Source organism: Mastacembelus armatus, chromosome 13 (assembly GCF_900324485.2).
Source record: "Mastacembelus armatus chromosome 13, fMasArm1.2, whole genome shotgun sequence".
In the NCBI taxonomy this organism is placed as follows: Eukaryota; Metazoa; Chordata; class Actinopteri; order Synbranchiformes; family Mastacembelidae; genus Mastacembelus; species Mastacembelus armatus.
The window spans coordinates 20,481,020-20,504,457 of record NC_046645.1 but is presented as its reverse complement, the minus strand read 5'-3'; the positions used below and the strand labels follow the sequence as shown (position 1 = coordinate 20,504,457).

General features: G+C 39.6%; 2 protein-coding genes across 3 annotated transcripts in view; one reads left to right on the top strand and one right to left on the bottom strand.

The window, feature by feature from the left end:
* nbeab (neurobeachin b) overlaps positions 1-23,438 on the bottom strand; it is a 178,540-nt gene that overhangs the window by 44,749 nt on the left and 110,353 nt on the right. Inside the window, exons 37-40 of one of the 2 annotated variants that reach the window (XM_026295919.2) lie at positions 22,632-22,756; positions 14,396-14,542; positions 14,023-14,055; positions 9,698-9,834 (exon numbers count right to left, since the gene is read on the bottom strand). In XM_026295919.2, the coding sequence (XP_026151704.1) occupies positions 9,698-9,834; positions 14,023-14,055; positions 14,396-14,542; positions 22,632-22,756 (442 nt within the window). The remainder of the gene's footprint in view (positions 1-9,697; positions 9,835-14,022; positions 14,056-14,395; positions 14,543-22,631; positions 22,757-23,438) is intronic. The other variant, XM_026295910.2, reaches the window with a different exon arrangement.
* On the top strand, positions 6,839-8,880 carry mab21l1 (mab-21-like 1). Its single transcript, XM_026295896.1, has one exon. It carries the CDS (start codon positions 7,197-7,199, stop codon positions 8,274-8,276), a length of 1,080 nt encoding a protein of 359 aa, XP_026151681.1. The 5' UTR covers positions 6,839-7,196; the 3' UTR covers positions 8,277-8,880.

Below are 23,438 nucleotides of genomic sequence, written 5' to 3'. Positions count from 1 at the left end.
TACGTGCACAGATCCCCCTTCACAAACACAAACACACACACTCTATGGAGTGTGTGGATGGGTTTAGGTAGGATCCCAATTTAAACTGACAAATACCAGATAGAAGATACTCAAGGAAATGTCAACAGTGATTCATGCTGGGTGTGAGTTTAGCTGAAGTTGACACCTCTGCAACAAAACTATGAAGCATGAGTGAAGACCAGCAAAGTTAATATACTTAATCTTAAAATATCTTACCTTATTGGGAATATATATGTAAATTTATGAGAAAAACTTTGTCACGGATGAGACACACCTACCACATAACATGGTTTGAAGCATGTTAATTACCGTATAAAATAAGCAATTGGCATCCTGCCCCATATGTCCCACTTTTCCAGTGAGGGAGATGGAAATGAGGTTGGGTAAATTTGATTGTGACATGCTCTCCGTCTGTGCTTCACAATGTGTGGCTTTGCCAGTAACAGGCTAATATTCAGCACAGCTCACCACCACCAGAACTAATGAAAGTAGACAAAATGTCTCTGCTGCCATCTTTGTCTAGCATCCGCTCAGGGTGAGCCTCCCTCTTTCCCTCCTTTCCTTTTCACCTCCCCCTCTTTCCCCTCGCTCTTGAAGGGAGGGTGACAGTGGCATAAAATGGTGGCTAGCAAATGTGCCTTCCATGTGGCAGCAGTGGTGGGGGTGACAGGCCAGGCTGAGGCCAGCGCTATCAGCAGTGTGTGGCTGTTGCTTTGAACAACCTCGATGGTCCCAAGAAGGATCAGGGGCAAAGCTGATGAGACGCCACCAGTTACAGACAAAACCAGCTCAATATCAAATCAATAAAAAGCCCATCTATTCTTAACATTATACAGCAAGGTCTTTGATAAATGTGAACTTGTCTAACTTAGACATCACCCAGTTTTTACCAACAGGCAGTTTGAATATACAGAATTTAATTCAGAAATAATTTCTAGATATGAATGTCATACTTTAACCAAATTAGCTGTAATTATCAGAAAAAAAGCTGTCAGATTTTAGGAGAGTCTAAGGGCAGGAGATTACATATGTTGTACAAATTGTAAATTTGTTGAGGCAAACTTGTGTTTGGGTCTATACAGATAAATGCACATGCACACATGCATAAAGCTACTGAACAAAGCAAACTCCCTTCTTCCAGGAATTTGCTTTTGTGGTGGTGTTAGTTAACCCCGATCTCAGTGGATGATGAAGTCAGGGCATAAATCACAGAGTGAAACAAGGCAGACTCCTCTGATTCATTAATGGAAATGATCTGTCAATATGCTGGAGTCAATTCACACGTGTCAGCTGGGCTCAGCACACAATGGGCCAGCCAACTTATGAACTCCCAGCACCACTCCACCGAGTCCATAAAACAACTGGCAACGCCGCTGGGGAGCACCCCAAGACACCACCCTCTTGCACAGACCACCAGATGACACAGATGGGGCGAAACCAAACAAAGACGAGAATCCCTTTGTACAAAGAGGGACCCCTTTCAAAAGCCATTCATGCAACAAATTGGGGAAATCTGGCCAAGTAACACTCTGGGTTTGCTCTTTTATTTGCATGAGCTTTACGTCACAGAAAGTAAAATCAGATTTATGGCAGTGGTACTTAAAATTAAGCATATTTTTAAAATTAACTTTTTTCAATGTCATGTTAACCAGTAACAGGCTGTTGTTTTCTATATGAGTCACGGTGTAACAAGTAATTTCACTTATTACTAACCTTTGCCATGTTGCACAACTGTGACTGAAGAAAAGCTAAAAAGGAAAGCTGTACATGAGGATGATGCTGGTCCCTTCTTGGGACCATCGAGGTTGTTCAAAATCTTTCATATTTGACTAAATATAACATTTAATAATAATAATATTTAATTTCCTTGACAATCGTACAATCAATTTTGAATTAACTGTTGTTTCTATTTTAGGTTCATTGTATCAGTTAAAGAGGCAGCTGATTCTTCATGGAGATTATTAATACCAGTGATGGATACTGTAGGAAACTCTTTATGAACTATATCATGGATGCTCTGAACAGCATTAAGCTTGAGGATTTTCAGAGACTGGTTATCAGTTAAGGAGCATTGTTCCCATGTAGGTCATTGAATATGTGCATGCAAGCTTTCTCTTACAGGCCCTTTGCATTTTTCCTTTTTTGTTCTTTCTCAGCTCCACACCCGTGCTGCTGCAGCAATCTGCATAGAGAGACATTTGTCATCATTAGCCCGGCTCTGACAGTTGGCACCCGGCACCTCAGATCTCTAGGACTGGCAATTATGAACCCTTCATCCCTTATTTAGGCAACATTGCCTAATTTCATCACAGGGCCTCACCAGCAGCATTTGATTACCAACAGCCCCAAACCTTGAGTGTGCCACCAATTCTTCCAGTTCCTTTATTTTGTGCTTTTGTACTCCTATTCTGAGTTCACATGACATGTGGACAAAACTATGTTCAGTTAATCTGAGATTTGAAGTTACTGATAAGACAAAAGGACTGCAAAGAGATTTGCAGATGAGCATCATGGGGTCAGTGGGCAGATGATTACAGCACCCACCTTTAGATGATACTCATGGCCATTAAGATTAATCACACTGCTGCTGCTGAATGGTTGCCTTTTACAACAGACAATACAAGATGGAAGTCATATGGTTTGCTAAATACAAGAAAATGATGCAGTGTGTTTACAAATACACTATCTGAGCGCAATCTAAGCCATATCCTATTTGTAAGAAACACAGGAAAAAATATGCTGAATAAAGTCATAATAAACCAGCCGTAATCCAGACCCAGTCCACAACACACAAAACGTTTAGCACTGTCATATAAAACAAAATATAATACTAAAGTGCATTCTCACAAACTGAGTTGAAAGCACTGCACCAGCACATTGACTCTGTCCAATCAGCCAAATGCAAAACCTGTGCAGGAAATCTGACCCTATATTTTCATTTTTTGAAGTAAAACAGGCATTTTCTTGGTTGTTATTTTGGCAAACAAATCTGATTGCATTCATGCTAAATTCATGCAAATACATGCATGTAATTTATCATGATGGCTGACAAGCGTACCATATTGCAAAGGGGAGGGGTGAAGGGCCAAATGAAGCTGAGACAATCAATTAAGTTTTATAATTTACACTTCTGTCCAGCTCTCTGTATTGTCCAAATTTCTATCATGCTGATAGGTTTGATTTTGTCTCTGTGTGCATATGATAGCAATATGTTTATAAGTGAATAGGGCCTGTTGAATTGATCACTAGAGGGTCTCTGAGAGCCTCTGACTATGGGGTCCAGCTCCCTGACTTCTACTCCAAAGGTGGCTGCTAATGCACAGTGAAGAATAACACAAATGAATGGACAGAGGCCAAAGGGAATCTTCAGTGAGGCTCTGGGCACAATCATTAGCTGACTTCCTACAGAGACGCCATATTGCACAGAATAATAATATTCTGTTATTAAAAATCTCAATGATAATTTCATTTTATCACAAATAAAATCATAGAAAATGTGTCAAAGTGAGTAGTTATCCCATGAGATTAAAGTATATTTTTCCACACAGTTTTAGAGCCAGTATTTATGTCGCATCTCTGAAGCCTTGCTGCTTTTAATCTGATTAATATAGAAATATGTCATCCTATTAAGCCCACTTTGACTAATCTGCACATTAGCTTGAGAACTGGCTGGTAAACTCCCTTTGTATGAGACATGACTTGAGATTTTTTTTTTAACAAACTAAATGATCCTAGAAATGTAATGAAAAAGGAAATGTCTGACCTTACTTGTTCTTTCGTAATAGGATTATTAATATAATTTTAAAAAAACATCCATAATTATGTTGCTTGTTAAAAGACTGTTGGCCATAAAGGGTTTTGGTCTTGGTTTTAGGTCTTAAAATGAGCTAAAAATCAACTGAATGCTACACTTACATAACCTTATTGAACATTTTGGTAATAGGCATAACATAATAAAAAAAGTTAACCTAAATTGAACCCAACCTAATTGAAACTATATGTATATATGTATATATATATATATATATATATATATATATATATATATATGTGTGTGTGTGTGTGTGTGTGTGTGTGTGTGTGTGTGTGTGTGTGTGTGTGTGTGTGTGTGTGTATGTGTGAAGGACATTTAATATCTGCTTTAATCATTGGAATATAATCTAAATTCACTCAACACATTAGCTGCATCATCAAAGGACATCAAGCAAGCCATCAAAGTACCATTCACCCTGTGCCAGTCCGTGTTAACAGGACAATCATTCTTGTTTCAAGGAAACAAAAAGAAAAATGGAGAATAAAAAATGAATAAGTGTAAAGGCATGCTCTGGATACAAAGAGGCCTTCAAAACAGGGTCACATGCTTGGGAAAAATTAGGGTAAGTAGAAGTCATTGTATTGATTTACACAATCATGCATGCATTTAGCTGGGTCTTGAAAAAAGCCTGTGTTGGAATCACGGCCTCATATATCAAACTGGAAAGCCTCCGATAGTTTGCAGGATGGTGAATGAAGTACAAAGCTTGCAATGTTGTAATGGCAAAGATATGGGTAAGAAGATTGGATTGTCTTAGGCCAGACCTACCTGACAACTGCTGGAGCCGTGGGACTGCAGGGTAGGTTGAGTTACTGTGGGATCTGTGCAGCCACATGCTTTAGATTAAGAGGTGATAATCTCAATGAAAATCCCCTTTCTATCCTGCATATGGATAACCAAAGGCTGAGGCACAAACTCAAGAGGTGCAACTGAATGCGGAGGTATCTGACTTACAGCAGTGTTGCTAGTCTGATTTCAATAAAAGGCAAGTACCTGCTGGGTCAGAGGCGATGGGAGAGAGTGAGAGAAAAGACAATCAAGACAGCAAAGACTGAGGTGTGACGAAGTTTTTAACTACCTCTCATCGCATGAAAACCTTCCATAATGTTGTCCACATCTCCAAAATTATTTCAATAAGAATAGATATTTTGTTTTGAATTTTAAATAATATAAGATGTGATAAGATGTGATAATAAATAGAATATAGACATAATTGTATGAGTGAATCTTCATACAGACCTTTATCATGTCCCAAAATCTAATTTATGAAGAGCAAAAATGTTACTCCCTGTCTGGAATTTCTGCCTGGTAACAGTGTAGAATTAACATTGGGCCTTGCCAAAAAGCTACTTGCAGCATGTCCCTGACAGGATGTGATAATAATGGGAGTCACCTATCTATCAAGGTCCTTCCCGCACACACCACCGCCCGCTCAACCGCATCCAGGCAGTGAGAGTCGGAGCTGATGAGCGGCAGTGTGCCCTCATAATGTCTGGTCATATGCAAGTCTGACTGGAACAGAGGTGAGTGCAAATGCTTTTGTGTTTCCTAGCTGATCTGAATAGCAACATCTTGTTGAAGTTCTTTTCTGAGCATGAACTGTATACCCTGGTACCCTGGGAGACTGAGTGCCAGAGCAATGATGGGAACCAGGTTTTAGTGCGAATGCAAGATCTCTATTGCCAATCACTGCCTCAGATCAACATAATGGCACCTACAAAAAAAAAAAAAAAACACTAACACATCATGGGATCTCCCACAAAATGGTCAGCCATGTCAATCTTAATAGTAATTATTAGCAATAGATGTTTTTCTTTTTTAATTAAAATGGCTAATTTGAAATTAGTACATTTTGCTGTTATTGTTTTGGTTTGCTGGGGTTATTATATTGAGGAAAATAAATAAATATACCATTACCAATAACAAGCAACAGAAATGTCAATGTAGATTAATCTCTTTATTTTAATAATTAATTTAAATTAAAGCATTACAATTTATCAAAACAGAAATAATAATATGTCCAATCCAAAATACACATACACATCTGTCTTTTGACAGACGAACACAATAAAGCATGGAAATATACAATTAGTACACAGGTTAACATATTTTTATTTTTTGAGAAACCTATAATTAATATATGTCAAGATCATGACTGTTATTGTAAGAATTATTGTTTTAATATAGGCCTACATTAATTAAATTACTGGCAAATACCGGCGCTGGGAATTGATGCCCAACAGACTGTTTCTCTTCACAGTAAAAGAGCACAGCAAATATGTCATTTCAATCTGCACATTAATATAAGATCGACATGTAAACTCTGCTACAGCCACGATAATTAACGTTTCAAATATAAACACAATGCTAAAAATAAACTTGTTCACCTTTCAGAAATACATCTGGTACACCAGAAAACTGTAATTCTGAAAGGCCAAACTGCTGAACTAAATCTGGATTATTTGATTAACGTAAGGCTTCAAAAACACAGCCTCGCTTTTACAGTAGTTTAAAATGCGTATAAAAATGACACATTTTATCTGAGCTGCGTTATATGGAAGGAATTAGATCCCGTGCGCTGCGGAAGAAGAAAATATTTAAATAAAATGGCAAATTTAAATGTTTTATTATCCAAAGACTTAACTAAACATTTAAATAAATAATTCTAAACCTACCTAATTTTTCATATATGATTCAATAGAGCGGACTAAAAAAGCAGCAAAGTCCAAGGAAAAGCAAATGAAACGCAATAAAACGCTTTTTTTTCTCTTCTCTTCAAAAGCGTAGGTGTACTTCCGCTCCTCGATATACTACCACAACCTGTACTTTTACTTGTATATAACACCCGGGAATGAATTTGTTTTCGATAAACTGTGAAACTGTGACGCATCGGATAGCGATTGGGTCTTGGGTTCAACTCCTCCCTTATAATAAAGAGAGTGTGTGTGTCCCTGTTGTAAAACACAGCAACACCGGGTGCCTGCGTCAGGAGTGCACACTCCACTCTGCGCAATTACGCGGACTCCTACCTGGCACAGTGATCAGAAAAAACCCGAACGGCATTTTTCCGCCTCCTGAACCTCACACGGATGAAATGGACTTTTAATCAGGCCATCCTGATAATTTAGAGGACTTGCTTCGAGCACTTCCATGCAGTTTACGATACAACGGCTGTGAATGTTATGATAGGATAGTTACGCATGTGCGCTGGGCACAGTTTTGAATAGCTATCATATACACAGATTTTTTCGTTTAAAAAAGCTTTCTTTCTTCTCTAAAATTGGCTCCCGTACAAACTGCCGCGTTGGATCCCTCGGCTTACTGCGAGACTCCGGTGTATAACCCGGATCTCTGCCCTAATATGATAGCCGCCCAGGCAAAGTTGGTGTATCACCTCAACAAATACTACAACGAGAAATGTCAGTCTCGAAAAGCAGCCATCTCTAAGACCATCCGGGAGGTGTGCAAGGTGGTTTCGGATGTCCTGAAGGAGGTCGAGGTGCAGGAGCCCCGGTTCATCAGCTCTCTCAGCGAGATGGATAATCGGTTCGAAGGACTTGAGGTCATTTCACCCACCGAGTTCGAAGTTGTACTCTATCTGAATCAGATGGGGGTATTCAACTTTGTGGATGACGGCTCTCTCCCGGGCTGCGCCGTGCTCAAGCTCAGCGATGGCCGCAAGAGAAGCATGTCTCTCTGGGTTGAATTCATCACAGCCTCTGGTTACCTCTCGGCGCGCAAGATCCGATCAAGATTTCAAACACTGGTGGCGCAAGCAGTGGATAAATGCAGTTACAGAGATGTTGTCAAAATGGTCGCTGACACAAGTGAGGTGAAGTTGCGCATTAGAGACAGATATGTGGTGCAAATCACGCCGGCTTTCAAGTGCACTGGGATCTGGCCACGAAGTGCAGCGCACTGGCCTCTTCCTCACATCCCATGGCCGGGACCTAACCGAGTGGCAGAAGTCAAAGCGGAAGGTTTCAATCTTTTATCCAAAGAGTGCTACTCCCTGAACGGCAAGCAGAGCTCAGCAGAGAGCGACGCCTGGGTCTTGCAGTTCGCCGAGGCCGAGAATCGGCTCCTGCTTGGTGGATGCAGAAAGAAATGCTTGTCAGTCCTCAAAGCGTTACGCGACCGTCACCTCGAACTGCCAGGACAACCGCTGAACAACTACCACATGAAAACGTTGGTTTCCTACGAGTGTGAGAAGCATCCCAGGGAGTCGGACTGGGATGAGAACTGTCTCGGCGACCGCTTGAACGGGATACTATTGCAGCTTATTTCGTGTTTGCAATGCAGAAGGTGCCCGCATTATTTCCTGCCCAATTTAGACCTGTTTCAAGGAAAGCCTCACTCGGCTCTAGAGAATGCAGCCAAACAGACTTGGCGACTGGCAAGAGAAATACTGACCAACCCCAAAAGCTTGGAGAAACTTTGAGGTAAAAATATGTTAGTTCCCCTCGTCTTACAGTTTGTGGTAACGAGGCCTAAGGAGCGGACAGAAATATTGCCAACTAATTTGCGAAGTGTCGTGAAATGTGACTGTCTGACTCTGGTTGAGTATGTTTTGGCCTAGCCTGTTTAAGTTGTTTTCATTGACAGTTGAGTTTTCCATTATTCCCTTGCACCTTTTGGCGGTTTTCAGTATTTAGGTGCAAATTCAAATTGTTGGCTACCAATCCAGGAGGCCATCTTAAAGGTGGTTTCTTTTCTCTCTCTGTGCCACACAGTTGCCTAAATCCCAGTTACTTAAATGCTTTAAAATAAAGCCCTGCGACAACTTTGGAAAAAAATAAGAACACACACCTGTACATTTGATACTGTAAATACATTCATAGATTGTGATTCAAGTGGTCTGAAATTGTGAATGTTGTTCTGTGACACGTAAATAGGATCCACCTGTTTAAATCTACTATTTTCTTTACCTGGTAGAAACGTTTAATTTATACTTGCATCAGTGGTAGTCTGATTCATCTGTTTCACTGCACAAGTTTACATTTTGATGGTAGGCGTACGACATTTATTACAATGAAAACATTCCATCGTTTTTACTTGAATTATTATTTAAAGGACTCAGACATTTTTGGTTGTTGTATTTCTCTATGTTAAGGCCTACATGATAAAAAAAAAATGAAAATGATAAATAAATAGTATATATATTACAGTTTATTTGAAAAAAATGCACTTGAAATACACTGGATTTTAACATCTGTGATCTTTTTATTTCTGTCTTTGATCTAATTTAAAGAGCTAATAAAACGAGCTGTTTTATATTTGTGTCCCATTATGGTTTTATTAAAATGTGTTTCTGACAGTCGCGAAGTAGGCCTAATATCACCAAATAATAATACAATCAGATTATTTCGGGATCTCTCCGGCTCTCGTAGGTGTTTCCATATAGATGAGTGTGACACCTCCAAAAAGAATACAATTCAAAAAGAAGCATTTTCCACTCATAGCATTTTAAAGCGACCCCCAGACCTGTGCAAGAGATCATTTTTAACAATATATGGATAACCGCATAATTTAATCATCTGTCAACACACTTTGACTGAGACTGCTGGATGGGTTAGTCCTAAAGGCAATGTGCAGTTTTGAAAATGCGTACAGCAAATCAGCAAAAATGAAACACAAAATAAAAACCAACCGGGCACAAAACCTAAGTTAATACAGATAGAGCTTGACCAAAAGCGCAGCCACCTCTGAACATCCAATCTGTGCAAATCTGCGTTTTATCAACAACTGTGCATTTAAAACATAGTGAATATCAGTTACAATGGAAAACAAAGCTGAGAAAAACCTCGGAAGACAAACTACCAGCTGTAAACTAGGGGTCCACATTGCAGACTCCTTTCTTACCTTTGTGTCCACTCTTTTGAAGGCAGGGTCATCCTCATCCACCTCAAAGTAGATTTCAGTGGTGGTGATGGACAGAGTCCCCCGGGCCACCAGGACGGGGGCAACAAGCTGAGCCGGGCTGCTCAGGACCACTGGGCCTGCACAGTGCAGAAGGGGTAGAATCAGTAACAGGCAAAAAGGCTAAGGTTATATTTACTGCGTGTTAAATAAAGCGAGGCTGGGGTTCATTCTATAAAACTGGTCAGCGCGATTACGGGGGAACGTGCAGCGGCCTGTTTCTATACAACTAGACCAGTGCGTGCGCGCACACCCCGCGCTTATAAGCACTGGGGCATTTTTAAATGTGTTAGTGTCTTTTCAATATGAATCATTCTGACTGCCCAGTGAACGTCTACATCTTTATTGTCTTTATCATTAATGGTGCCACAAAACAAAGTCGTTTGAATGCGCGTAACTACGCTGGACTCTCCGGAGCTATAAACAGAAGTGTCATGAAAACATAATACCTGTTTGTAAACCAGTGGTGCATGGATAGATGTGGCCTGGTCGCACCATAACACAAACAACCATAACTATCACGGAAAAAGGGCGCCTTCATCAGGTGAAAATACAATAATTATTTCCCTCATTTTTATAAAGCACTTAAAGGACATTTCTAAAATAACAATTACTCTAATTAAATGATTAATTACCCTGCGGCAAATTGATATTTTAGACAGGCATTGATATTCAGGACTGTTTTCAAAGAGGGCCGTCCGTAAGAGCTGTTTTATTTTCCAGCACACACCCTCGTAAACATTAAAGACATTTAAGAAGACGATAAAACTACAATATTATTTTCAAATGGAAATAATTGTCCAGAGTGTACAAGTGGGTTTGTGACCCTGGTCAGCTGATAGTGATCACTTCTTCCTTTCAGTCTCCTCCCTCCTCTACTCCTCTGCTTCATCCTCCATGTTCTCAGGTCCGTGTCGCTGTGGAGCACAGTTACAGTAATTTGTCTGCTCTCAAACGACAGCTCCCGAAATCAGGATATTTATCGATTCCTTCAACTCCAAAGAGCCACTTTAATGTCTCATCAATCTTAATCTGCGTTCCTCAGCCAATTATGGCCGATAGTGTTACAGGAATACAAGTGGATTTCGGTCTCAACTCCCAGAGCGCCCCTTCATCGCTCTTGCAGCCTGCACAGTCAAACCGCCCTAGATTTTTTTTTTCTCAGCGGTGCTCGGGTCCATTAACAGTGATCCTATCTGCTGATGCTATCAGCCCAGGCGCTGCACGGTGCTTACGAGCCTCATATGAAGTGTAAATACCTGCAGTAACCTCAGCCTACTTTGCTGCATTTCAGAAGCGGTTTCGTGGATTTATAAACGAAGATAAAATGGCAAAAGCAGTTATGTAAAGCTATTTTTTTTACATTTCTGCCAATTGACCCATTTTGTGGCATGACGTGTTTCAGCTCCTATAAAAGGGGATTGTCTTTATGTTCACTGCAACCCTGAAAGAACGAGCCGGCCTCTTAGTTAAAATAACACTTTCAGGGCTGATGCAGCCCCCGAAGGGCTACACAGAGAAAACGACACTGCCTGCAGCATTACGCCACAGCGTCCATTCCTCACAGGGAGGGAGAGGATTAGGCAGTAATCCCCTAAAGGATCCTCCCATAATTAGACTATATGGCTTAAAATGTTTACAAGAGAATAATGAAATTAAGGACAAGTTACACAGGATGAGTGGTGTATATAGGCTAAAGGAATACCAGGCCCTCTGGGTGTTTCTTTTAATGAAAATGCAAATATTTGTGAAATGACAGGCCAATTTAATGAAGTGATGAAAAGTCTCATTTTGGTGTGGTGGGAGTTTGGGAGAACTGCTGAGAAGATAGGTATATTACTACCCACAATCCATCAGCTGGACGGCAGCCACTGATTAAGCCCAGTGTTTTTTATATTTTACATTGTGTAAGAGACACAATGTGGACATTGGTTACTTGCACACCTGAGCACTATAATTCACTTGCAAACATGGACATGTTGACTTATAGTAGATACACATATAGACACACATGCACAGCTGCAGCCTTTATAATTTACTGTCGGTTTAGTAGCTGAAACACGGTGTCTTGTTGTTCATTTGAATCACTGAAAAGAATGTTCATTTTTTCCATAGCATGCATTAAACTTTCATCCTCTAATGTTTACACAAAGCCTAGAGGAATATATATTGCACTATTGACTATTAAATAAGGCTGGAGTTATTTAAATAGCAGGTATAAATAATTCAGATTTCCAGAGTGTATATTTTCTTTTTGGTGTCACCCATATTCTGTTTATATTATGGACTTGTAGACATTTGGATTAAAAAAAAAGTAAAATTAAGAAGCATCGGGAACTTGGTTATGCAAAAGGAATTGTGTTGTTGGTTTAACTCTTTTATAAACATGTCACCGCTCAAGGGCTCAGTATTGTGAATGGGGACTCAAATGGATGAAGAAAGGCTAAATTAAGGCAGAAGAAAATGGTTGTGGCTGCTAAACGACACTTCAGGGCATGCTAACATGGTTCCAGTATGCCAGCAGAACAGTCAAATCTATCGACTCTTTGACAGGGCTCAGACTCCTCTCCTCTTTCCCCTCACATGCTCATCTTAAGTTTCTATATAACCTAATTTTGGTAATAACGTGCGCATACAAAAAGGCTCATTTAATGCCAATTCAAGTACCCGCAGCATTTCCAGTGTTTGCGGGGGAGTAAAGCTAATCATAGGTTCAGTAACCATAACTGCTTGAGCCCTTGAGTGCAGGCACCACCCCTTTGGCAGCAGCAGCAGGCGGTGACCCAACGGCTGGCAGGAGGGGCACTGTTGTTGACAAGGATCTAGTCCCCGATCTCTCATTAAGGCTGTTCATGCCTGAGATTAGATACTGGCCAAGCACAGACAGTGAGTCCTGGTAAAAACATTACCCAAATGTTACAACACGGAGGAGCCCCCCATTGCTAAAAACTTCAATTCAACCTAAAACATTCCAAAGGGTCATAAATGTATCACAAATATTGAAGCTCACTAACAGTGCTGTCAGGAGAATACATTCAGCTTGTGTTTAGCGCTTGCATTGCTCTTTTGATTGTGCAGTGCAGGGTTCATCTGACAGACATGGAGTGTTTGGCGGCCTGCCTGCCCTGCGACAAAGAGGAGGGGTTAACCTCTTTCTCTGAGATTTAACTGTAGAATCTCAGAGGGGATTTCTCACTGTTCAGTAGTGCCCGGGTTCTCCAGGGCCAAGAGACAAAGATTGTTATTTAAGTGACTGGGAATCTAGTATGGAGCTGTCGTTTTTTCATAAAATGTGTATCACAATGTGTATTTAGAATAAAGGAGATTAAGCGCTGCAGTGGCTGCCCTGAACCTACAGTTTAGTGGAAATATTTTGGAGATATTAAACATTAGGCATCAAGTTGCCTTGTAGGCTGTAAATAATGTAACATGCAGAACTTAGTAACAAAGTCAGTCCAGTTGCTATTAGTAAATGATCTTTTTACAAACACATTTAGACAAAGTATGAACTGATTCTGCTTATTATGTTTAACCAACAATAGTTTGCAAGAGATGGGACATTAGGTTTATTGAGTAGTGCGTAGTCTCTGGGTAATTTACCTTTTAAAGTGATAGCTGTTATTTGAAAAGCAGTTTAAGGCTCACACATCATACATGGAGTGTGATGCTCCATGAGCTGCTGCTCCTACTAAATTATAGGATGTTTTGTCAGCCATCACCTTGGCAACAAGTTGAACTACAGGCTGAATTGTGTCACAGTAGTGTGTCACTGAAGTAGCATTGAAGTAAGTAATGCTATTGATGTTAAGGTGCTATAGAAAAACAATCCAGATTAATAAAGATTTAATAGTGAATTTATCGTTCCTTGGCTGCTCAGGGCCATCTAAACTATAGTCCACTGAAGAGTGTAGAATGAGGGTTAGTTTAACTGATTGATAATGACTGTTGTTGTGTGCTCTCCCGTAACATACATTCATCTATGCAAATAATACAAATCATTGACAATTTCATTCTAGTTTCACCTAAAATACAACAATCTGTTGTATGAGTTAATGGCTGCAACTTCAGATCTTCCATGGAATAGAATATATGTAAATGTAATGTTTAATCAGTTTGATTTATCAGGTATTGTTTCAGAGATTATTTTGATTATAATAAGTAATACTTGGGATTAATATCACTGACCATTTGAGAAATCAATAAATACTGATTGTGAAATATTTGGATTGATCATCTTTCATCTATTAGTTTAGTTCTAGAAGACTTGCCTCTGAAGATAAACACCCGAGGTAGGAACCATGCTGAAGAGATTCAAAACAAAAGATTAGAGCCTTATCAGACACATGAAGGTACAATGAGACAAAGGCCATGACCCCAGAACTACATGACAGTATACTGAAGAAGCCCAATTAAATAAATTAAATACATAGATAAAACAATTCAAAGTTTCACCACAGCAATAAAATGAATGTTAAAAGCTTCTGCACTGATCTGAACACTTAATTTGATGCACTGATATTAATCATGTATACTGTATGTATGCCAACTATTAGAAAGAAGACAGATCAACGACATGTGTTTATGTCCCAGCAGAGATGATGTTGACTTGGGATTAATGGAGGTGCTGCTGTGCTGATTTACCACCCAGGTTGTCCATCTCCTTCTCCTGCAGCAGACTGGCAGCATCATCGTCTCCCTCGAGCATCAGCTCTGTCTCTGTGTTCTGGCTGGCCACAGTTTGGCTTCGAAAGGTCTTCTTGGACTGGACCACCTCATCGTCCTCTGAGCCTATAAAACATAAGGAGAAAAGAGACCATTAAATATTATACTTTGCTAAAGCCACAATCATTATCATTCACTGTGAATAAATGGACAGAAGTACCTGGCTTTGGTCTATTTAAAGTAAAACTACCTATGTGACAAGGTTACGCTATTGCATTCATTGAGTGGGGTTACATTTGAAAGTAATAATATGCAATAGAGCACCTTTCAGTTATGCAAACAGCCAGTACAAACAAAATAAGAGAAGGCAACAGCATTGTAATTATGAAGAAAAGAATCATTCAAAAAACAAAAAACAAAAAACAAAAAACACCCCCATACTGATAAAAACATACTGATGACTCCTGCATCCATCCTGAACCACTACCACTATGTACTGTACTTGCCACAGCATATGAAAGAATGTCAGAGTAGTGAATATACTGAATACATTTCATGTGTGGCTGAACATCATAGGTGTTTCAGCTCTTATTTTTAGACAGGGTCAACAATGAAACACTAGTTGTATATTGAAAGACCACTAGCTGCGTTGGGGGGATACATCTCGAGCTAATAGTCGATTAGAGATATGATCTGCCGCTTTTGGAGATTTGACAAGAGTGACACTGAACAGACAGCATAATTAGGGGGATGCTTACACCAGGACTTCATCATATGGCTATAGAGGAGTAGGCTTATTGAAAAAGATGTGTTCATACATCCTGAAAAACAAAGGAGTCTCAAAACACATTTATCAGCTTAAATCAGCTCATCTCCAGCATGTGCCTGCCACACGGCTGCTCAAAACATTTAAGGGAATTTGTCTTTCTGAAGTCCAGTGTACGAAATAACCAGAGAAGGAACTTGCGTGTACAAAAGGAAGAACACATATCAAGAAATGGGAGGTCGCTGACACTCGTCTGACATGTTTCCTTTCAGCACAGTTCTTAATTCGCCTTTCCCTCCCCTGAGGAACATGTACCTTGTCTTGAAGAGGTCACATTTGACTGTTGTCAACACTGCTACTGAGAAAAAAGTCTGCTTCCTGCTCTGTCTCATATCTGGACTGCTTTCATCAGATGGAGGGAAGTACTCTGTGTGTTTCGGAAATGAATTCTGTGTAACGTAAAAGGCAAAAGCCAGCCAGCGGTCAAAGATCAAAGCAGAATGAATGAAACTTAAAACTGTAATTCTGTAAACCATCATTATGCTCCAAGTAAATGAGAGAAAGCTCAGCAGACAGACTGATGTTCTGATTGGCATGTCTGGACAGGGTTGACTTGACCAAATAAACCATGCTGATTTCTACATGCAAATGGCCAACATCAACTGTTGTAGGGAGGAAGCAGGGCACGATAGAGGATCAGCTTTACCCACAATCCAATTTTGTACTCAATATAAAAAGTAATATGGTTAGAAATAAAAATGAAGATGTCTGACCTGAATGGGAAAATGTGCTGACATGAAACGTGAGCGTCTCATGAGTGATAGCGGTTGTCTCTGAGACGTTCTGGTACTAAAAGTGCTGCTATGAAAATGGTTGCAATTTGTCACTATTAAAGGACATGCTGTGGACTGGTGTCGAGGCAGACTCATTAGAAAGCTTATCACCCATGACCACCATATGGCAAAGCAAAGACAATGACCGTTTGAATGTCTGATATAACTCATTTGAGGTGACCAAAAACTATGGAGAACAAGAAAAAAAAAGTGCAGTTTGCGGTAGATACTAACATATGCACATATCCAATCACTGCCAGCTGATGGATTCTTTGTTCAGATGTTTCATGGTGTAAGAAGCTGAAATTCTGGTATTTATGTCTTATCATCCATGAATTTAACTTTTTTGCAAATTTTATGATCACACTGAACTGATCTTCAGAATATATTGGTATAGTGTTATTGTATACTAAATTACAAAACCACCAAGCAATACAATTGCATAAGCTTGTTTTAGAAAAGTTGTGAATTGAGTCAAATCTTTCTCATAAATCCTATAAAATTCCAATTTCCAAACAATATTCATGTCACTGTAAACTGAGGCTACACCAACTAGTATCTATCTAATGAACCTTTTAAAGTCAAGTCCATCAGATGTCACTGCCACTGACTTCTGGAAGACTCACAGCAGTTTCATTTCATGTCTGCTCTCAAGCCCTTCAGGAACAGTACTAGGAGAAGCCACCAGTCTCACAGGTCCTCTTATTCAATCACTAAGTTGAAACTGCTGTGGAGTACACTAATTACACTCAGTAAAGTGCATTGCAGAGCTTTCATGACCCCATCACAGGCTGATAAAGACGAGCCAGCTGTGACCAATGGAGCCTGCCTCTGAACACAAGTGTTCAACCAAGTTCTGGGTTCCTTTATCTACCAGTTGCACACTGCCTGCAGGACACTTTTCCTGAAAACACACTGAAAAGGTTTACACTAAAACAAACTGCTGTTTGGTAACATTTTGGATTCCTATATATTTTGTAATCGTTTTTACTAGGATAATTTTCAAGGTTTGAAATTTCATCCTGGAGCTTGAGGCAACTTATAGAGATTTTACATTAAGTCAGTGTGAGTTTAAAAATTATGTTATCCAATGAAATTAATTCTTTAATGTGATGTAATTTCTAAAGTATAAATCCATTGGCTTTACCAATACAAATTAAAAACTGAGTTGCATAAAAAAACATGCATGAAGACTTTGTGTTCTTCATAATAATAATTAATTGATCATTTCCATCAGAGTAGCAAAGTCATGACATCAACAGAGAATATTCTGTTGTGAACAACTAAAGCCCAATTCAAATAAATAAGTAAATGTTAATCCTGGGCAGCACGGTGGTTGAGTGGTTAGCACTGTTGCCTCACAGCAACTCGCAACCTGGCCTTTCTGTGTGGAGTTTGCATGTTCTCCCTGTGCTTGTGTGGGTTTTCTCCAGGTACTCTGGTTTCCTCCCACAGTCCAAAAACATGTATGTCAGGTTGATTGGTGACTCTAAATTGCCCATAGGAGTGAGTGTGAGTGTGTGAGGTTGTTTGTCTCTATGTGGCCCTGTGATGGACTGGTGACCTGTCCAGGGTGGACCCCTGCCTTTCACCCAGAGAGAGCTGGGATAGGCTCCAGCAGATCCCTGGGACCCTAACTAGGAATAAGCGGGTATAGATAATGGATGGATGGATGTTAATCCTTGTGCACAGCTGTATGCTCATAGAGAAAGTCTGAGGAAGCTATAGTGCAAAATGTATAACCATGTACAGCCATTAATAAATGAAGATAAGATAGACATCCCTTGTTAGTGCTAGAATTCCTACAACTTTGTAAATTTTCCCCATTTCAATAAACTTTCTAATCCTACATAAAGGCTCCCATGCTGGAAATACTTTGGTGTTCAGTAGTTTTACTATGCAGTATGGAATAGATAAGAGTTGAAAGGCCTTTAAAAGACTGTTGAATCAACTATAATACTGTTGCCAGGGGTCATGTTTCACATACTGCAATGCTGGAGTTTTGTGGCACTGGCCTTTCATTTTTATAGCCCCAGTAGAGCTGGCGAGCATGTGTTTTTCTAAGTCTCCTATGTATTATACATCCTGCCTCAACCACTCCTCAAGAAGAAATCCACAACATCATGTTTTACTTAAGAATCAGCTAACTTGTATGACTATTTCTACTCTGGATATAAAAAGCTAATTTTTCAAATACTTTGGATAATTCAATATGCACAACTATAAATAAAATAAAAAAAAATACCTCAGGTTGCTCATTTCAAGAGGTTTTCATTAAGTAGTTTGATCAGCAAAGCAAGATCTGGATAATATTCAGGACAAGGACAAATGCAAGACTCTTGGCAAAATCACTGAATGGTTGTCAACTAATAAGACAGCATTTTGCACGCAGCCAAAGAGTTGCAGCTATCTTGGCCTTTTTCTAAACAAAACCTTCAAAAAAGATCTTCAACTCTACAGGCTTTGGTTGGAATTATTCTGTTTTATGTCTTATTGTGTCAGATCTCTGTTGATAACGTGCATTATTAGCCTCCTAATTCTATAGCACATTTACTACTTCATAGTAATGTTCTGAACACGACATTCATATACCATGAGCTCTATTGCATGTTTTTTTTTAGTAAATCCCTTTCGTTTCCCAGACTCTATCCATTTTAAATCCTGCCCTCCTACGCACCCTCTCTTTGGCTCCACATTCCACATTGAGAGAAAAAGTCCAGTCCATGGGATTGCATTACTCCTAAGGAGATGCACTCTTATTTACTCTGCAATGAAAGATAAAATGAGGGGGAAAATGACGGCTTCATACTTCCTGTGATGCAAGCCATCTGTTTGACATAGTATGTGTTTTGAGACTGTAAAAGTAAACATTATAACTTTGATGTAGAGGAGTTTATACAGTGCAGACACTTCCTCTTGGGGTGATCTTTATTCAATATCCTGTGATGTGCAGTGCGTGTCTACGCTGCTGCCAGAGGTTACAAACAACCTCATCTTCTCTCCATCAAAACATTAACGGCAGTGTCTAATAATCCCTATCTGGGCCCTAAACATTACGTACTCCACATAACCGTTTCAGAGCATGTGTGTACAGAATGGCTGCATCTTCATGTTAGTAAATGCCACAGTTTATTATCTTTGATTCTAAAGCTTAAGAAGCTTAATATCAGATGAGAAGACAGGGTCTCCGCTGCAGTAAAGAGCTATGAAGATCTCCACCTGGGGCAATCAGTTCTCAGAGAAGCCGCTCACCTGAAATGAGACAGCAAGGACAGCCGGAGGTAAAACACCCCGTTAAACACTTGGATCAATATTAACGTGACTTCCATTTCATGCTTGCCCAATTCCAATCACCTAACAATATACTCTGATACTGAGCTGTGGCTGGCTGTAACAGAGCAGGTTATTACAGGCAGAGGGCAGAGACAGAATGTGCTGGCTAAGCTGTCAATGCCGCTAATAGACAACGAGGCAGAGTTTAAGGCTGAGTTTAACCTCCCATCACACATCCATGAAATTACACACTCTCACACACTCACAGTCACACACATTGCACAGAAGTGATTACAAAGGTTATACTGATGTACTGGATTTGCCAATGTATCAGTTTGTGCTCTCAAACAATTTTAGCAAGATTTTTTTTTTTTTTTAAGGATCCGCTGTTTCCCCCAGAGACACTCAACACATAAAGACGTGACAAAGGTCTTTCAAATCAGCTGGCTCATCGCTGCAGAGAGGTTTTTACAGGGACAGGTTGCTAGCCTGCCACTCAACACTTAGGCGGTCCCCTATCCAAATACTAAGCAGATCCAACCCTGCTTGTCTCACCGGGACAGACTAGATCAGGCTTCAGCAGAGTCAAGTGTGAAGGGCAATTTTACCAAGAATGTTAGTATAAATGATCTATATTTTGTTTCAACTTGGCACATTATAAATCTGAGAAAAGCACTAAATGTTTACTGAAACTTTCAGCACAGCAGTATTCATGCATATAGATTTAAAGATATTGCCACTGGCATCTTTAGTGAAAGAAATCAATATCAGCTTTCAAAAACACAATTAGTGTTAAAAATAATTGTTCAAATGGGTCTCTCTTGTTCAGTGTTTGGGATTGGCTCCAGCTGCCCCCCACCCACTACCCGCTTGATGGACAAGTGGTAGATTATGGATGGATGATATCTCTTGGAAATCCATTCAACAAATAAATAAATTAATCCAACTCCTAAAAAGTAAAAAAAAAAAAAGTCTCCTTAAAATCATAAATAAAACACCTAAGATTGCGAGAGTTGTCAAAAATAACACACACCACTCACTCACAGAAATGTTTTTGTGAATAAAACCCTACTTACTTTCATGTTCCCCAAGGGAGCTTGGAAAACTGACATTTACAGTGAACACAACAGTCTGCCCTCCTCAAACTCAAGACGGTGGCAGAGCACATATTGTCATATCCTGCTGTCAAACCAGAAACTGTGTATTCAATTTGGACAACCTATGGGTTCTCCAAGAGCTCCAGATTTTAAAGCTTTAATAATGACTCTCAAGGGCCAAATCAAACAAGCCTCTTTGTTTTTCCACTTTGGTGCCTATGCAGCCAGGAACCCACTGAAAAGTTCTATAGAGTCTCTGTCAAATCCCAGAAACAAAGCCTGGATGTTTTGACTAATGGATATTCAACCTCTGGGCCTCTGCACCAGGGTTATCTGCTAAAGACAGGTCCTATCTTTAATACCATGCTAATTAAAAGTGAATATTCATAAAACTGTCAGAGCACATTTAAAACAAAAACTGCAAACTGTCACTGCCAACGAAATCTACTGAAGCTCTAAAAAAAGAACAAAAGATCCTTCTCGTTTTTTACCTCAAAACAAAAACTGGGTTCTGCTGCACAACTACATCAAAGCCTGCTGGAAAAAAAGTCTGAAAGTGCCTCTCACCTCTCAAGGAGAGCATTAGGGCCATCCAACTGCAGGCGATCCCTATCGTTTGACAAGTTTATACATTATGCTGGCTGCCTCGTTAAAACCACTGCACACCAGCATGACTTCAACAAGTCTTCAGTCAACTACACTCAGATTCTAATGATAAACAAGAAAAAAAACACTGATAGCTCAAAAACATACTCTGGTGTTTTGATGGGCTAAATCATGTACAGTTTGACTTAAGAGTATCATTCAATGGGGGAATGGTAACTGTCAAAGCTTGTTTTATGTTTGTGTACAATCAGAAAGATGATCTAACTTACAGTATAGTCTTTAGGAAGGTCACCGCTGTCTGCATATCTTTGTGAATGTTCTTTTTTAATAACACTAATAATATAATAAAAAATCTTTAAAACATCTACAAAAAAGTGAGTAAATGTCATGTTGCAACAATTACCAAAAAAGATGTAAGCTGAAGACAGTTTATTATTTAGAGACAGAGTAGTAGCAATACTTAATAAAAGCTATATTGAAGTCAAATATGGTGGAAAATGCTGCAGAAGGGCTTTGATAGTTAACTAATGTTTTGATATCTTCCACATGTTTACTGGTATTTACAGGTAAGTCAAGTTGATGCAAGGTAGTGCAGTTTCTATGCTAATAACGATAAGGTTTTAAAAGCCTTCAATATTTCTAAACAGGTCAAAAGTGCTGAACCTGTAACATTTGTTTACTTGAGTTCTTGCCAGAATGAAATCAGCAAATCATCACAAGTCCACTGAACTTGCTTAAGGCTAAAAACAATGGAACCATCACAAAATCGAAAGCAGAAGGTGCAATTATTCCATTTGTGCTGCTCAAATGGACCACCTGAAGCTGAGACAGCAGCTGGCACATGTTTATTTACAGAGCTGCCACGATCTTAATACAGTGGCCATGGCAGAGTAAAAACTGAAAGCAGCCATATCACATCCTGAAGCCAGCTGAGATGGCTTCAATGTAGCTCAACACTGAAAAGCAAGAGGTCTGTGAACACTGTGATCATTGTGCATGTGCTGCTTTAAGTCTTTAGTCATTTTAAAAGTCTACCCTAACCACAATACATTGCCTGTTTTCTATTTTCTATAAAGTTAAAAGGGTGCTTACGGCATTATTTTAAGAATCTATACATTCTCCCTGTTCTATTAATACATTTGCTCTGCTATTCAATTAGAGGCAGGGGAGAAGTGCATAAGGTGTATAATAGTACTGAGCTGCTTTCCTTTAAAAGTCGGTGTTGCATGACACAAGCCAAAATTGACACAAGGTGGTGGGCAACAGTCCAAGGCTGCCTGGGTCAATAAGAAATGTTTCAAGAAAGAGAAAAGATTAAGAAACAATAAAGGGGAGACCTAATTTGTTCTTCAGTATGTGTTGTGATGGAAATAAAGAAGTGCAATAAAATGAGTCTGTCATGTTCATTGCACTGGACTCATAAATATGTTAGCCATAAAAATGACACTTAACTTCACCACAGCAACATGCTAAACAATATGTACAACATCAGTTGTCTTTAAATGATTTCTATAATGGTTTAATGATGGCACTGATTCTACATGGTATTAGTATATATTTATTAATGGGTAAACATGTCCATGAATTTTCAGCTCATTATTTCTGATGTGTTAAAAAGTACAAACAAGTGATAAACTCACCATATTCCTGTAGTGACTTGCATGTGACATCCAAGTGGGTGGAGCCAAATGGGTTTCTGACAAATCTACGCCTCCTCCGCAAGTCATCTTCCCAGTAGTCCAGACGCCAGAAGTCGTGCAGCTGACTATGATAGAGACAAGAAGACAGGCAGGTTAGACAGCACACACACCTCTCAGCGATAGCCTGATTACAGCAGCCACCTCCTTATCAAGGGAAAACATCCTCAGGAGAAAAATCAGGTCACAGATAACTGATTTATTAGGCTGCCTAGTGGCATGCTCTGCAGAGGCCCAGTAATGTTAGCTCTGCTAACGCCTATAGCATCAGAACAGCAGGGAGCAGCAGCAGCCACTGCACACATAAATCACAGGCACTCCCATTAACAAATACAGCATCAAATTACAAGTATAAATGGCGCAGCTTGCCTCCTATTTTACAGTGTTTTTTAACAAGTCTTGTAAATCAAAGGTAGAAACCTCAACGCAGACAGCGTGGGGTTTAATGATCGGGGTCTTGGGGCGGTTGAGGCATGAGCCTATAAAACAAGCCCCCTCCCTGCATATGTGGAGCCATGATTAAAATAATGTGCTGAAATATTCATTGAAATGATTCCCAGAGCCCTGGAGCAACCCGACAGAAAATTGCATTTTTATTCATTATTAATAACAGAGAATTAGGGTCGTAAAAAAAAAGAGAAAAAGAAGAAAACAGTTCCAGCATGTGGTAACCATCTTTGTAAATGATTATTCCAACATTAGCAAGGAACTGGGATAATTTTATTGCCTGCAGCTAATGCAAACCATTAA

What these genes read in the sequence shown, in the direction of transcription:
- mab21l1 (XM_026295896.1), top strand. Translation starts at nt 7,197, where the DNA reads ATGATAGCCGCCCAGGCAAAGTTGGTGTATCACCTCAACAAATACTAC.